Genomic DNA, 12,901 nt, shown 5'->3' with positions numbered 1-12,901 from the left:
CTGGAAGGGAAAGAAAGTTGCCATATTTTTACAAATATGAAGGAATAAAGCCATTCTTAATATTTAGCCTTCTGATATAACTAATTAGAATTACATAACAGGCAAGATTTAAGCGGAAACTCTGAAGGTGTAAATATTTACCTAACCTGTTATATATACAAAGATTTGATATTTACTTTTATATTTACTATAAGAAAAATTAAGATCCATTGAAATATTACAGACAATGATCTTTAAAATCCTATTTCATGAGCCAAAAAGACTGCTATTTCTCTATTAGGTACTTAAGAATTAAGATTGGTACCAAGAGCAGTTTACCACATTTCTGCAGAATGATTTTACCTAAACTCTTTGATGTTGTTCTTTTCTCTGAAATTTCTTATATTTACTTTTTCTGTCCTAAAGACCTTCATTATCTTTAAGAGGAAAATTGTTTCTCTTAATGGCAAAAGAAATTGTAAACAATGAAATATATAAATGAATAACTGTTTTATTATATGCCAGTGAGCAAATACCAAGTTCTTAGGAAAAAAGAGGCACAGTGACCGATAGCCTTCATCTGCATAAATAGCAAAAATAGTATAATCATTTCCACCATGACTAGAGTAAGAAAAAGACTATAGTAAAAGATTTATAAGAAGATTTAAGGAAAAATGAATTTTCAAGGCATTAACAATAATAAATCAATGGGCATGTTTTACCTAAGGATACTGTGAATCAAATTTTGTAGTGGAAATGTTCTACAACAAAATGAATAATGAAATGAGATTCATTATGTAAAAAGTAAAACTCCCACCTAGCACAATGGCACAACACCTTTAATCCCAGCTGCTACGGAGGCTGAGGCAGGAGGATCAAGTTCAAAGCCAGCCTCAGTAAAAGCAAGATGCTAAGCAATGCAGTGAGACCCTGTCTCTAAATAAAATACAAAATAGAGCTGGGGATGTGGCTCAGTGGTTCAGTGCCCCTGAGTTCAATCACTGGTACCCGCCATCCCCCACCAAAAAAAAAGCAGTATTCTCAAGTTTTGGCAGAATGGATATGAAGTTTAAAAACTACTTTCCATAGCAGTAAGGAAAGTCCTCAGAAAACTTGGAATGGAACTACAATTTGACCCAGTTATTTATCCCACTCCTTGGCTTACACCCAAAGGACTTAAAATAATCATACCACAATGATGCAGCCACATCAACATTTATAGCAGCTCAATTCATAATAGCTAAACTATGGAACCAACCTAGGTGCCCTTCAACAGATGAAAGAGTAAAGAAAATGTGGTATATATACACAATGGAGCTTTCCTCAACCATAAAGAAGAATGAAATTATGGCATTTGCTGGTAAATGGATGGAGTTATAATACTAAGAGAAATAAGCTAATCCCAAAGAACCAAAGGCCAAAAGCTTTCTCTGCTATGTGGATGCTAATTCACAATAAGGCTTGGGGGTGGGGCAGGGAGGTGTTAGGGAAGAACAGAGGTATTTTAGATAGAGGGGAGTGAAAGGAGGGGAGGGGGTATGAGGTAGGAATGATAGTAGAATGAATTGGACATTATTACCCTAAGTGCATATATGATTACATGACCTGTGTAATTCTACATCATGTACAACCAGAAGAATGAGAAGTTATATTCCATTTATGTGTCAAAATGCATTCTTCTGTCATGTATAACTAATCAGAAGAAATTTTAAAAAAAAGAAAAAAAACTGCTTTCCATTACAGTATTAAATTTAAATTTCCTTAAATTTCCCTCTCAAAGGTAGCCAGCTATGTATACTTTAAATAGTCATTCATAATAATTTAGAAGTGAAAAGAGCAAAAGTTGCTATCAATTCTTTGAAGATAATTATTAAAGTTCAAAACAAATTAATAGATTAACAGAATGCCTGCTATCTTCAAGGCATTACACACTAAAAGCAATAAACTTTATAGCTATTTTTTAACCTCAAATTTAACAAGAAGAAAATAGAAGATATAGGTAAAAATAAACACCAGTTATACATTTACCTAATATAAACATAAATAGGATAACACAAAGTACCTCAATGACTCAAATTTACATGATCAATGCAAGATGAACTCTTATGATAGAGACATTACTTTAGTCCACAGTCATTAAAAGATCTTTTAAAGACAGAATTTATGTAGGTAAACAGAAACTTGCATGCCTCTACCTAAAACATCCTGAAAAGACATTAATCAAAGTTAGGAATCCTTAGTCTCACACATTACTTACCAGGCCCTGAGACCCCATGAACATAACCAAATGTGCTTTCTTTATCTTCATCGATTATTTTGGGTAGCTTGGAGAAATCCATCATGTTAATTTACCTATGGGTAAAAAAAAAAAATGGTCAGTGGCTATAATAGTTATGAGGGAAGGATAAATAGGCAGAGTATAAAGGATTTTTAGTGCAATGAAACTTTATGTTTGTAAGGTAGACACATGTCATTAAACAATTGTCCAGGCCCACATAATGTACATAGGAGCAAACCCTAACATTAAATATGGACTTTGGATAATAATAATGTACCAATGGAAGTTTCATTACTGTCACAAATTTACTACTCTGTTGGATAATGTTAATAATGGGGCAGGCTCTGCATGTGTTGGGTCAGGGGATATATGAGAAATCTCTGCTCTATATTGCTATGAACCAAAAAATGCTCTAACAATAAAGCCTACTTTTAAAAAAGTAAGTCAAGAGCAAAATCAGAGAATAAAATCACAAAGAGATATAGGAGGCCTTATAAGTGAGCAGAATATGATCTGCGGGGAAAGAAAAATGTCAAAGAACATACAGGTGGCACTGGTAGGTGGTGAGGGAGAGAGTAGGGCAGCTTGGTATTTTGTTTATAAAGATAAAGATAGGGTGTATTCTGGACACATCTTTTAATTGAGAGACAGAGACCAAGGCTTTATGTCAGACCTACTTGTTTTAGTTAGCATTTTTGCTACTATGACCAAAAAACCTGACAATTTTAGAGGAGGTAAGGTAGAAAAAATGAAATTTACTAAAAAAAAAAAAAAACTAAACCAGATATTACAGTCGCAGATGTCACATAAAAGCAAATAAACATTACTAGGTGTCTTCTGTAGCAAAATTAAATTGGAAGGGCAGTCCAGGGAAGAAGTAAAGAAAGGAAACTGGTTTATTACGATTTTTGTCCTCCTGAAGATACAACAGAAGAAGCCACTAAATAAGAGCAGGTATGGGACTGAAAAAGACTGGAATATAAAGAGACAAAGCAAGGTTTTTAGAAACTACTAGGTAATGGGGTGGGGAATAAACAAAATCTAAAGATAAATATGTTAGGAAATGGACTCGGAAAAGTTTTAAAAGAAGTATGAATAAGCTAATGTGGTCAATTTTTAGTATTCAGAAAAATCAAAGATTTTCAAAGTCAGAGGGGTATCTGACAATCATCCAGACTAACTTCTTTCCCAAATATGGGCATTTCTTCTGTAGCACTAATGATACATGGTCATCTGCCTTTTAAAGTGGAAAAGAGCACAAGATCTTGAGTCAGCAGACTTGGGATCTCATTCTGGCTTTGTCAATTATATGCTGCAGAAGCCTTGGACAAATCAGTATCTTACTATTTATCTAAAAAATAGAAATAACCCTACCACTTATTCTAGAGCTGTGATTAAATTACGAATTTGTTTAAATGCTCCTTCTGGCATTTAAAATGCTTACAAAAATTTTATCAGCAATTTTACTACTTGAATAGGGCCTTAGTTTTGAAAAAGTCATTTTTATTTTTTATTTACTATTTTTTTTTTTTAGATGGAATTTCACTGTTTCCCAAGCTGTTCTTGAACTCCTAGACTCAAGGAACACTCCCACATCAGTCTCTGGAGTAACAGAAAACAGGTGTGCACCACAATGTCTGACTCTGCCATTCTATTTTTAGAAATTTCTTCCTAAAAAGTTTTGCTTAAGATAACCTAAATCTACCTCCTGGTAACATCTGTTCTTCCAACAGATGGTTGGCCATGGTTTCTTCCAACTTCTGTAGACATACAGGGAGCATGTTCCTTCTCTAAGCAAACCCTTCTTAATGCCTTCAGCTGTCCCTCAAAGCAGTCTTGCTCAGATTCCTCCCCCCTTTGACGACCCTTTTTCATGATGCCAATATGTCTTTCAAAACGAACAAAACAAAACAAAAACCAATACTCCAGATGTTGTATAAGCAAGTACTAAAGAGTATCCATCTATTCTGGATATGTCTTTTAATTGAGAGACAGAGACCAAGGCTTTATGTCAGACATACTTGTTTTAGTTAGCATTTTTGCTACTATGACCAAAAAACCTGACAATTTTAGAGGAGGTTAAGGTAGAACATCATGGCAGAAGTGTGTGGCAGAGGAAAGCAGCCAGGAATGTGGAAGCACAGAGAGAGAGGGAAAAAAAAAAAAGAGAGAGAACTGAAAAGGACAGAAACAAAATACATACCGTAAAGGTACATCCCCCCAATAAAACACCTCCTCCAACCACACCTACCTATGGTCACCAATCAATACCTATCAGAGAATTAACACATTGATTAGGTTAAGGCTGTTATAACCCAATCATTTCATCTCTAAACCTTCTTACATTGCCTCAAACATGAGCTTTGGGAGACACCTAATAGTTAAACCCTAACAAACATGAATTTATAAATTGTGGCCTTGAATAAGTCACATTCTTTCATCTTTTTAAGCCTCAGTTTCATTTGCAAAATCTGATGGGGTGTAGTGGGGCATCTAATAGTATGCCTAACAGAAATACTGATGACTACTAATTTTACTGTGTTAACTCAAGCTAAGATATGCTTAACTTCTAAAAAGCATCTAATGTATCCTTACTTTTTTGTTATTTGAGCCAAACAGAGGCTGTTGCCTAGTTCCCCCACTAGCTATAATATTTAATTTACCACAACTTTTTTTCTGGAACCACATGAATTGTTTTTTAAGCATCAATAATGGTCATTTGCTTATATTATGGGGAGAAAATAAAATGGAGAAGATATAATCTTTCCCCTAAGCATATTCTGGTATAGTAGGATAAAAAGACAAATATGTAGTTACAATGAAATGGCACATGTGCTCTCACAGGATTAGTACAGGTTGATTTAGAAGAGCATACAGCAAAGTTATCTAACCTAGACTCGGGCAAGATGAGTGTGACTTAGAGTAAGCCGAGACTTCAAAGATGAACAAGAAGGTATTAGAATACACAGTAAAGCTTCCCTACAGATGATTCAATTCTCCTGGGGGTGTAGGAAGGTGTTCTAAAGAGTTCATAAGGTAATAAAAGTGTCTGTTCTGATTTTTTAAAAAGTATTTACACGCCTTCCCTTTAAAACTGAACAGTGAGGGTCTCCAAATGTATGAGCAATGATTAGTGGAAATTAAATGGGTTTGTTCATGATTCAGCTGTCTTGTGGGCTTATTAGCCAGCTGGATAATTCTAGCCACCATGGAAATACTGATGAATCTACCATTTTCAACTTTTTAAATTTTAGGCACACATTATTTAATTTATGCCAAAGACAAAAGGCATTAGAAACAGTAACATCAAACTAATAAGTAACATAAAGAGCCTAAGTAATAATTCTACAAATTTACCTACAGAAGACTTTCATCAGAGACACAAATTTGCATTCATTTGAATACTATTCTTACATAGCAAGATAACCCTACTTTTTAAAAAGCCACTGTAAAAAGGAAAAAAAAATCAACCAAGTATGAATAATTTAGCTTTATCTACTCCATTGTATTATATGCAAAGAGGTGGTTGCAAATACATCCCCAAACTGCTCTGAAACATCTTTCAGAATAAAATTCTAAACACTTTTGATGTTTTAACACATTTAAATTCTTATCTCTGCCATAACCACACAGACTCTGACACTTGCTGTGCTCATGACTGGAATATTTTTTCTTTCCATGGTTAATTTCTTATCATTTGGTCTCTGCTCAAATATACCCACCCCCAAAGCCCTTCCAATAAAATAGTCACCCTCTTTCCATTGTCCTTCTCAATTCTCTTACCCTGCTTTTCTTAACTTCTGACAGAAATGGTCAAAACAACAAAGGTAATATACAGAAAGGAGATAACATTGGGGCCTCTGTGGGGGATTAAGTACCCAGACTCCCTTTCAAGGAAGAGCAGGAAAGTGTGGTTAGTAGAGAAGCGATAAATATCTGCCCTTCAGGGTCAGCCTTAGACACACAGAACCACTTAGCCTACCCTCACACCTTTCACAGGGCAGCCTGAACCTTGCAACTAAGCAAAGTAGAGGTACAGAGGCCCAGCCATCTCAGCCTCATGTGGATACTATAAATTTCCCCATGTGGTTGGCTAAGGCTTTGTCCTGTTTGCATTGCATTTTGACTTCTGCCAACTCCGTTTCCATCCCCTTTCTTTGGGGATCACATATATTGATTCCTAAAAAACATCTTCCATAACAAACTTTCTTGGCATTCCACTGGTGAGGTGGTGCACACCTATAATCCCAGCAGCTCAGGAGGCTGAGGCAGGAAGATCATAAGTTCAAAACCAGACTCAGCAACTCAGTAAGACCTTGTCTCTAAATAAAACAACAACAACAAAAAAAGGTTGGGGATATGGCTCAGTGGTTAAGAGACGCTGGGTTTAATCCCTGGTACAATATCAAAACAAAACAAAACAAAAAAACAATATTCAATTAGGGGATTTGATTTTTTTAAAAAACAAAGCAATCATGATTATAACTAAAGATTTTACACATTTGTCAGATTATTTCCTTATAACTTTCTAGCAATAAAATTCCTGTAGAATTATGTACACATTTATAAGACTTGTTGGTATGTAATACCACCAATTGCATCCCGGATAGTTTACATTAAAAATGATCTCTTAATGTTTTCCATTTCAATATTTAACATATACATAATTAAATTCACATATCAATTATAACTAAAAAACTTTAAATGTTTTAAATTTATGTATTTGAATTTCATGATTATAATTTTTAATTTTAATTCCACTTATGGTTATAATCATATTTTATATATAACTCAGTGATATTTTGTCACATAGATATGTTTTCTCAATTTATAATTTACCCTTCTAGGTTTTTATTTCTTTTTGTATAATTTTGGCTTTAAATGTGATACCATCAATCACATTTCCTTTATGGTTGCTGTTTTTGATACCAGATTAATAATATATCTCTCTATTGTAAATTAATATAATATTTATATACATTTTCTTCTTGTATATATCAATCTGAGTAGAATTAATTAGAGGTTTGGTATGTTTTTACCAAATGGTTAGCCAACTGTAAGATATTATGATCAAATATAAGCTTAAAATTCAAAAACCTGCATTTAGAGAATCCAAAACACTCAAATAATGAACAGACTGGAGAATCACTCCCCAGATAACTGAAAGTTAAATTCGCACTTAAACCACCACAATTTTTGGTCTGTTTTCTGTCTGAGGTCTCTTGTAATTGTTTATTTTCCAAATGGGGAAAGAGAATCCAAAACTGTCCTTGGAAAGCAGGTCAGATAGAGGATGGATCTCATCTAAACCAAACAACTGACAGAATCAGGCACTCAAATAGCCAAAGGCTTAATTTCTATAAGGAAGTTGGTCCTCCTCATTCTTCAAAGTAAACCTTAGATAAAGCCCTATAACAATACAGATAGATACCCAACAGTCTATTTAGTTCTAAAGTACTAATTTCTAAGAGTTGGAAAATATGTTCCTAAGATCCAGGAGTTTCAGGTTCCAACTTAACAGTTAAATGCTGGAAAAAACTCCAGAAGTGGCCAAGATAACAGGCCATTTTGAAGTATTTAAAATTTGCAATTCTCACAACTCTGATAGAAGATTTCCTATTGTAATTTTCAAGATTTTTCACCTAAGTACCCCAATTACAGAAAACTCCCATCAACACCCTAGTTCTGGACAAGGAATAGGATGCTAAGTAATCTACTGTTAACGGCATTTTCTTGGTATGCTCTTGTATATTCTCTTTAAATACAAACAAATTTTACAGTCTAATCCATCATGTATATTATTTGCTTTATAAGAAAAATACAAAAATGCTTTCCATGAGTAAAATTATTCATCAAGCAGACATGCTATAGTGACTTGATGTCTGAAGAGGGATAAGCAAATAGCAGTTTGATAAGCATGGTCATACAATATATTAATTTGTTATCTACCATTTCTTATTATCTCTGAAAATAGTAAAAATAAAAACACCCTACTAAAATTTTCTGCTTATGCCTTTGTGAAAAAGCACAGGCTTTAAAAAAAATCTTAATACAACCTTCAAAACGCTAACTTTCAATATAAAAATCACTTTGCAAGTTACATTACATTAAAATTCAATATTATCCCAAATCTCCATGATATAAGAAGAAAGCTATGAAATAATTTAGTGCTTCATAAAACAGTTTTGTTATCTCTTTAACAACTCTTTCCTAATACAATATATAGCTATCTTTGTTCAGTGGTAGAGTAGTTGTTTGCCTAGCATACTTGAGACCCTGGGTTTGATATCCAGCACACTGGAAAGGAAAAAAAGTATGTACTATATACTTTCATAAAAATATGTGGCATTCAGAGAAAAATCAGCTCAATGATTACATAAAAATTTTGGCTTAGCTGTTTGATTTCTACCTTAAGGATAAAAAGTGAATGGAATTTATAACTAAGAAATCATTTAGTTAAACATTATAGCCCTCCTCCATACTTGTGAAATGTTAAAAAAACAACAAAAAAAAAAACCCTCTGTAGGAAAGGAAAAATCCAGAAGGCAGCACAGGCAACCATCTGAGCCAATGAGTCATCAGTCCCTCCCCTGCAGGCACCACAGCAGAACACTGCAGTGGCAAATAACAACAGGGGCCCACTTATTTTCCCCTTCCATTTTATAAGGCCCAAATTGCTACTGGTTAATACATTATACCTAGTAATTTCATTATTCTAGAAATAATTCTTTTTACTACCAGACTTTCGGACAATGTAGCTGTTAGGAGGAATTGATATATACAAGCTAAATACTAATGTTCCAAGGTAATATTTATTCACATACAAAATCTTAGGTCACTTCATTGATAATAAAGTATCATTTTTATGTAACACTTGAAAAAGTATATTCTATCTAATTCATTACTAATACCTACCTTTGGAAAATAGGATTTTTTGAAGAGATGATGAATTCAACAGATTATATCAAATACTTATTTTCTCATATTGTTTGAATTGTACATATCTATGAAGTACATTATGATCTTTTGAGATAACCATGTAAATACTTTAGTGGTACTGCATATATACTATCTTTATATGTACCACATATTTAGTACTATATATTATATGCTTATATAATACTTACATTAATAGTACTATAAGAATAATATATAGTATCATATAAATATAATATATAATAAATGTTATACAGTCATTTTGTGAAGCACTTTCTATTCATTTCATTTAATCCACCTAGCTAGCAAGCCTATTAGAAAGGCTTATGTGCACATTTACTTCGCTATGCATGCTGAGTTTCCGACTTTTTGCCTTGTCAATCAAACCTCAACCTTGTTTAGATTTTGGTAATCCTAACATGGCAATTCTAGTTTCCTCGGCAATGATTGATTTAGAAATAAACTTGTTTGATAAACATACTTATTATGAGCAATAAGAATTTCTTTGCTTTTTCAAAAAGACATAGGCTAAACTGAGTATGTGGTGCATGCCTGTAACCCCAGCAACTCAGGAGGTTGACTAAGAGAACTGGGAATTTGAGACTAGCCTCGTTAACATAACAAGACCCTGCCAAAAAACAAAATAAAACAAAACAAAGCAGAGGCTATAAAAAAAACAAAAACAAAAAAACACTCTCCTCTGGGAGCTGGTTATCTGCATGGGATGTCTGGAACTGTGGCAGCCACTGGGATCTTGAAGGGAACTAAATTAAGCAGGCAAGCCACTTTATGAAGAATGACAAAACCATCTATATCCCTGTTGTTTTTATTAGTCCACTGAATTAACCAACATAACAAGAAAAGAGAGAACTTCAAAATATTTTATACACATACATAATTCATAGTGCTCTATTTTAAAAAAGAACAACAAACATAACAAAATTTACAACTAAAGGCAAACATAAGGGTCATTAGTGAAAGTGAAATAGTTCATAAAAATTACTAAAATGTATAAGGAAATGTGAGGTCAAAAGTGGGAATCAAACAGTAGAGAATACAACAAAATCACAGATGGCAAACTTGCCTAATGGAATAAAAAATATGTATTCCTATCACAATAATTTTTTTGAGGAGACACCCCCCTTCTATTTTTATTTCTTTTCTTCTTTTTTTAAAAAGAGTATTATAGCTATACATAATAGCTGAGTTCATTTTGAGAAAATCATACATGCATAGAATTTTATTTAATTCATTTCAGTTTCCATACCCCAACTCTTTCCCTCCCCTCTTCATTTCCCTATTCTCCTTCCTCTACTTAAGACCTTTCATTCACTTGTTTATTTTTGACTCACACTTTTCTGTTTAAGACAGTCCTGAAAAAGAAATAGTGAAAATAAAAGGTAAAAGAAGACATTAAAGTTGAGAAATGAATTCAAATTGTATTATTTTAATGTAACACTATGCTGGTCCATAAACAATTTTTATAGCATTTCTAAAAATAGATTTCTTTCTTTTTAAATTTTTGTAGATAAAATCTCACAATATTTAGTATGAAAACTCAAATTTTTAATGAAAGTAACTAAATACTGTACTCAGTGTGTAAATTCCACAATATCTATTTACAGGCTAGAAGGCTATGATCAATGCTAAAACTGTTATATAAGTGGATTCATGTATTCCTGCCCTCAAGAGGAATATTTATTATTCTTGTACTTCTTCCATATACCACAGTGCCTTGTAGAGCAGTTAACCTCAATAAAATGTTCTGAAATTAAAAATAGATAATATTGGCTACTATTTATTAAACATATCACACTCCAACATTATGTTAAAAATAAACATCCTTTTAAATTCTTAACAGTACTATTAACTAAATGTTACTTGATTATTTGATTCAAAATGACAAACTGATAAGAGTAGTGACACCAAAATTTGGTCTTATTTCAACATCTAATAACAAATAATTGAAAAGATCTTATTGTAGCCAATATCTTAGCCTTTAGCTAGCTCTTTTTTTTTTTTAATCCTATGTTATCATGGACTGAATGTCCATTTCCCCCAAATTCATACGTTAAAATCTTACCACCACCACCGCCCCCTCCAGTGTAATGATATTAGAGGTGAGACCTTTGGGAAGCAATTAGTGCCTTTATAGGAAGAGAAAGGAAAGCAATGACCTCTGGTCTCCACCACATGAATATACAACAACATGGCAATCTATAAACCTGGAACTGGAGTCCTCACCAGACAAAGAATCTGCAAGTACTTTCATCCTGAAATTCCCAGACTCCAGAGCTATGAGAAATAAATGTTTGTTGTTTAAGTCTCTGTTATAGCAGTCAAACTGAATATAACTCCAGGAGCTGCTTTTCTATTATTTGCCAAACTATTTGTCAAAATGACAATAGATAATACAAAAGAAAAAGGAGTAAGCAGAAAACAGGAATTGACTGTTCCTAAATAATCTCTCTCTTAAAAACTATTTTCCCCTCCCTCCCTCCCTCTCCCTCCTTCCTTCCTTCTTTCTTTCTTTCTTTCTTCCTTCCCTTCCTTCCCTTCCTTCCCTTCCTTCCCTTCCTTCCCTTCCTTCCCTTCCTTCCCTTCCTTCCCTTCCTTCCCTTCCTTCCCTTCCTTCCCTTCCTTCCCTTCCTTCCCTTCCTTCCCTTCCTTCCCTTCCTTCCCTTCCTTCCCTTCCTTCCCTTCCTTCCCTTCCTTCCCTTCCTTCCCTTCCTTCCCTTCCCTTTCTTCCCTTTCTTCCCTTTCTTTCTTTCTTTCTTTCTTTCTTTCTTTCTTTCTTTCTTTCTTTCTTTCTTTCTTTCTTTCTTTCTTTCCAGGGATTGAGCCCAGGGGTGCTTTACTATTGAGCTAGCAAAGACATAAACCTTCTTTTTCCTTTTTCTTAAAAAAAAAAAAACAGGGAGGGGGAATAGTGTAGTGAAAAATTTCTGGTTAATAAAATTGTCATAAATTTGAAGCTGCCTAAAACAGTATTGAGTGAATCCTCTTTTTCTTATTTCTTAGATAAAACTTGGTAAACTGAAAAGTAAAAAGTTACAGTAAACCTAATATTAATATTCCATTAATATTCCATAAGGCTAGTCTGTAAATTTTTAGGAAATTTTCTTAATTTCCTTTATGAAGGAAAAAATGAGCCCAAAGAAGGTTCCCAACACTATAAAGTAAGGAAAATACTATAAAAAAAGTAAGGAAAATAAGCATGCCACACATCTTTCTTTTAAAAGTTGTTTTAGAAGCAAATATGGGAACATCTTACCATTTGAATATTACTGACTTTTGTATTATGTCCACACGAGCCATTTTGTTCTTTACATAACTGTAATCAATAGTATAATACAACTTCATACATATATTAGTTCACTTCAGTTTCTTCATATACTACATAGTCTTCATAAGTTATCATCTTAAACTGTACGCTGTTTGATAAAATGGATTCCATAACTTATCCAGTAACAATATTTCTCACTGGGTATCTAGTGTGTCCCCCCTCCCCCACCTTTTTGTTTTTATTTTTTTACATTTTGCTAGAATATTTTTATTTGTATTAACTTTAAAGCCAAAGTAAGGCAACAAACTAAGGATCAATACTATAGATATTTTATGCTGATTTATCACAAAAGCAATTTTTATAAACACACACATATACTCCTATCTAGTAGTAATACCATATTTCATCTAATCTAAGATAAT

The 12,901-nt window shown here is 33.4% G+C and overlaps 1 protein-coding gene across 1 annotated transcript in view; it reads right to left on the bottom strand.

The window, feature by feature from the left end:
• Window positions 1-12,901, bottom strand: part of ATP6V1A (ATPase H+ transporting V1 subunit A) — a 59,527-nt gene that overhangs the window by 31,368 nt on the left and 15,258 nt on the right. The window contains exon 3 of the mRNA XM_081301381.1: window positions 2,237-2,331. Within this exon, the coding sequence (XP_081157507.1) occupies window positions 2,237-2,321 (85 nt within the window). The 5' untranslated portion in view covers window positions 2,322-2,331. The remainder of the gene's footprint in view (window positions 1-2,236; window positions 2,332-12,901) is intronic.

The sequence above is a fragment of the Spermophilus citellus genome (assembly GCF_964194105.1).
Source record: "Spermophilus citellus genome assembly, chromosome: 7".
Lineage (NCBI taxonomy): Eukaryota > Metazoa > Chordata > Mammalia > Rodentia > Sciuridae > Spermophilus > Spermophilus citellus.
The sequence above is the reverse complement of the archived record's forward strand: the minus strand, read 5'-3'. Positions and strand labels throughout refer to the sequence as shown.